Source organism: Ricinus communis, chromosome 7 (assembly GCF_019578655.1).
Source record: "Ricinus communis isolate WT05 ecotype wild-type chromosome 7, ASM1957865v1, whole genome shotgun sequence".
Lineage (NCBI taxonomy): Eukaryota > Viridiplantae > Streptophyta > Magnoliopsida > Malpighiales > Euphorbiaceae > Ricinus > Ricinus communis.
The window spans coordinates 26,460,610-26,462,705 of NC_063262.1; the positions used below are offsets into that span (position 1 = coordinate 26,460,610).

At 33.9% G+C, this 2,096-nt stretch overlaps 1 protein-coding gene across 1 annotated transcript; it reads right to left on the reverse strand.

Annotated features, from left to right (window-relative positions):
- Nucleotides 1-839: 839 nt before the first annotated feature.
- LOC8277488 (ethylene-response factor C3) lies at nt 840-2,096 on the reverse strand. Its single transcript, XM_015727331.3, has one exon. The coding sequence runs from the start codon at nt 1,909-1,911 to the stop codon at nt 1,159-1,161; it is 753 nt and encodes a 250-aa protein (XP_015582817.1). The 5' UTR covers nt 1,912-2,096; the 3' UTR covers nt 840-1,158.

The window sequence follows — 2,096 nt, forward strand, 5'->3', positions numbered from 1 at the left end:
TTTTCTTTTTTTGGAAAAGTTTCATGAAATAGTGTTAAAATTTATCAATTAGATTAATGATTAAAAAGTTAACTTAACCCTTTTTTCTTCTTTTCAAAAATTATTTTTCTTGCCCGAGTCCGGATTTAGTAATTGGATTCGTAATGCTTAATTTATTTGAAAGAAACCATGAACTTTTATCATTAATTAATTACAATATCAAAATTTGATTAATTACTGTACAATACGAGACATGACGGTCCACCCTCTTGCTTGACTGCTAAGAGTTTGATTTTTTTTTTTTCTTAAAAAAAATGAAATAAAACTATAGGAACAAAAGTGAACTAAAATCTAAAAGTTCAGAAATTCAAAACTGATTTCTTAGGGTCGTAGCTTGATCAATTGAGAGACTATGGCTGACTCACCTAAAAATATGATGTTAAATTGACGTACATATCTGAGGAAACTAAATCCAAAAAAGAAAGGAAAAAAGAAAAAAAGGAGGTGCAGAAATGATCAGCATGATCTTTTGATATTGACATTTCAAGAAAATTAAGGATGGTAAACTCCTATTAAACAAAGAATTACTAACCTTAATAAGTATTATGCACCGATTTAATTACCAACTTGTAGTTGTTGACTAATTAAAGCCTATTATGAAATTTTCCAAAACTCAAATAGCTATAGGTTTATGGAAGTAATTGAGATTGCTTTCTGGTTTATAGTAGAGGTATTTCCCTTTCCAATAATTGACAAGAACTTTAAGAAAGAAAAAAGAGTATTTTGCTCATAATATAATGCAAGAATCTATTTGTATTGTAGCTAAGCTAGATATTAGAGTGCAATAATTGATACAGATGAGAAGATAAAAAGCCATTGTTATTTCTTTTGATTGTTTAAAGAAGTAAAATCCAATCTCTTTTCAACTTTACAAAGAACCAAAAACAGGATTGACAATGAGAGCTTAACCCCACCACAACCATGGCAATTGGCACCTCCCTCTCCCTCAACATATCATCAACCCCAAGAAAAAACAAAAAGAAAAAAAGAAAAGCAGCCTTTGTTCTTCTTCAAAGGCTACACCAGACAATATAGAAATAAACAAAGAAGGAGAAGAAGAAAAATCAAGATCTGAAGGAAGAAAATAATTAATGGACAAAATCAAGAAGTAGTAATTAATCACCATGGATTAGGACTTCCTTCACATGATGAGCTCAAAAGCTCCTCTAAATACTCTGCTCCTAAATCCTCCAACACCACAACATGTTGTGTCCTATTATTATTTACCTCTTTCCCTTTACTCTCAGTGCTACTGCTGCTGCTGCTACAACTACTGCTACTTTTCTTGCTCTTATTATTAGATGATGACTTTCTTCTCATAGAATGTCGTCTCTTTAATGCAACCACAGGGGAGCACCCATCCTCACATCGGTACTTGATTTCTTGCATCGATTCTCTTACCATCTCCACAGGGAAATTGAGTATGGCCATTGAACCTCGCATCGAAAATGCAGCTTGGTCATAAGCTAAAGCCGCTGCTTCTGCGCTGTCGAATGTTCCAAGCCAAACCCTTATTCCATTTCGTGTCGAATCTCTAATCTCTGCTGCGTACTTCCCCCACGGTCTCTTCCTAACTCCTCTATAAGATTTCTCTTTTTTCCCGGTAGAAACTTCTTCTTCTTTGGAAGAAGAAACTTCCTCTTCTTTAACCCTACTGCTCGTGGAGTTTGATTCTGATGACTGATCTCTGTTTGTGGCCTTCGATAAGACATCGAAAAGAATCATTTGTTCAGAGTCATTACAGTCGAAAGGGAGGGAACTGGGCGGATGGAAAAGAAACCCATCATCCTCTAATTCCCATGAAAAGGGTTGCAAAGAATCGAAAGAGATTATTTCTGGTTTTAGGTACTGATGAAACAAAGAAGGTTCCATATTTTTTCGCCTTTTTCTTGTGTTTTCTCGGGAGTTCTTGCAGTGGCAACTCTTTATGTTTTTGTTGTTGTTTGGTCTGAACAAAGTTTCATTACCTAACTAACCCTTTATATAGTAGTAAGGAAAATTTTACAAATAATGATCTATGAATAAAAAAGGATAAATAATAGAAAACTAAAAACAAA

Excerpts from the sequence above, each read along its gene's own strand:
- LOC8277488 (XM_015727331.3), bottom strand. The coding sequence starts at position 1,911 with ATGGAACCTTCTTTGTTTCATCAGTACCTAAAACCAGAAATAATCTCT.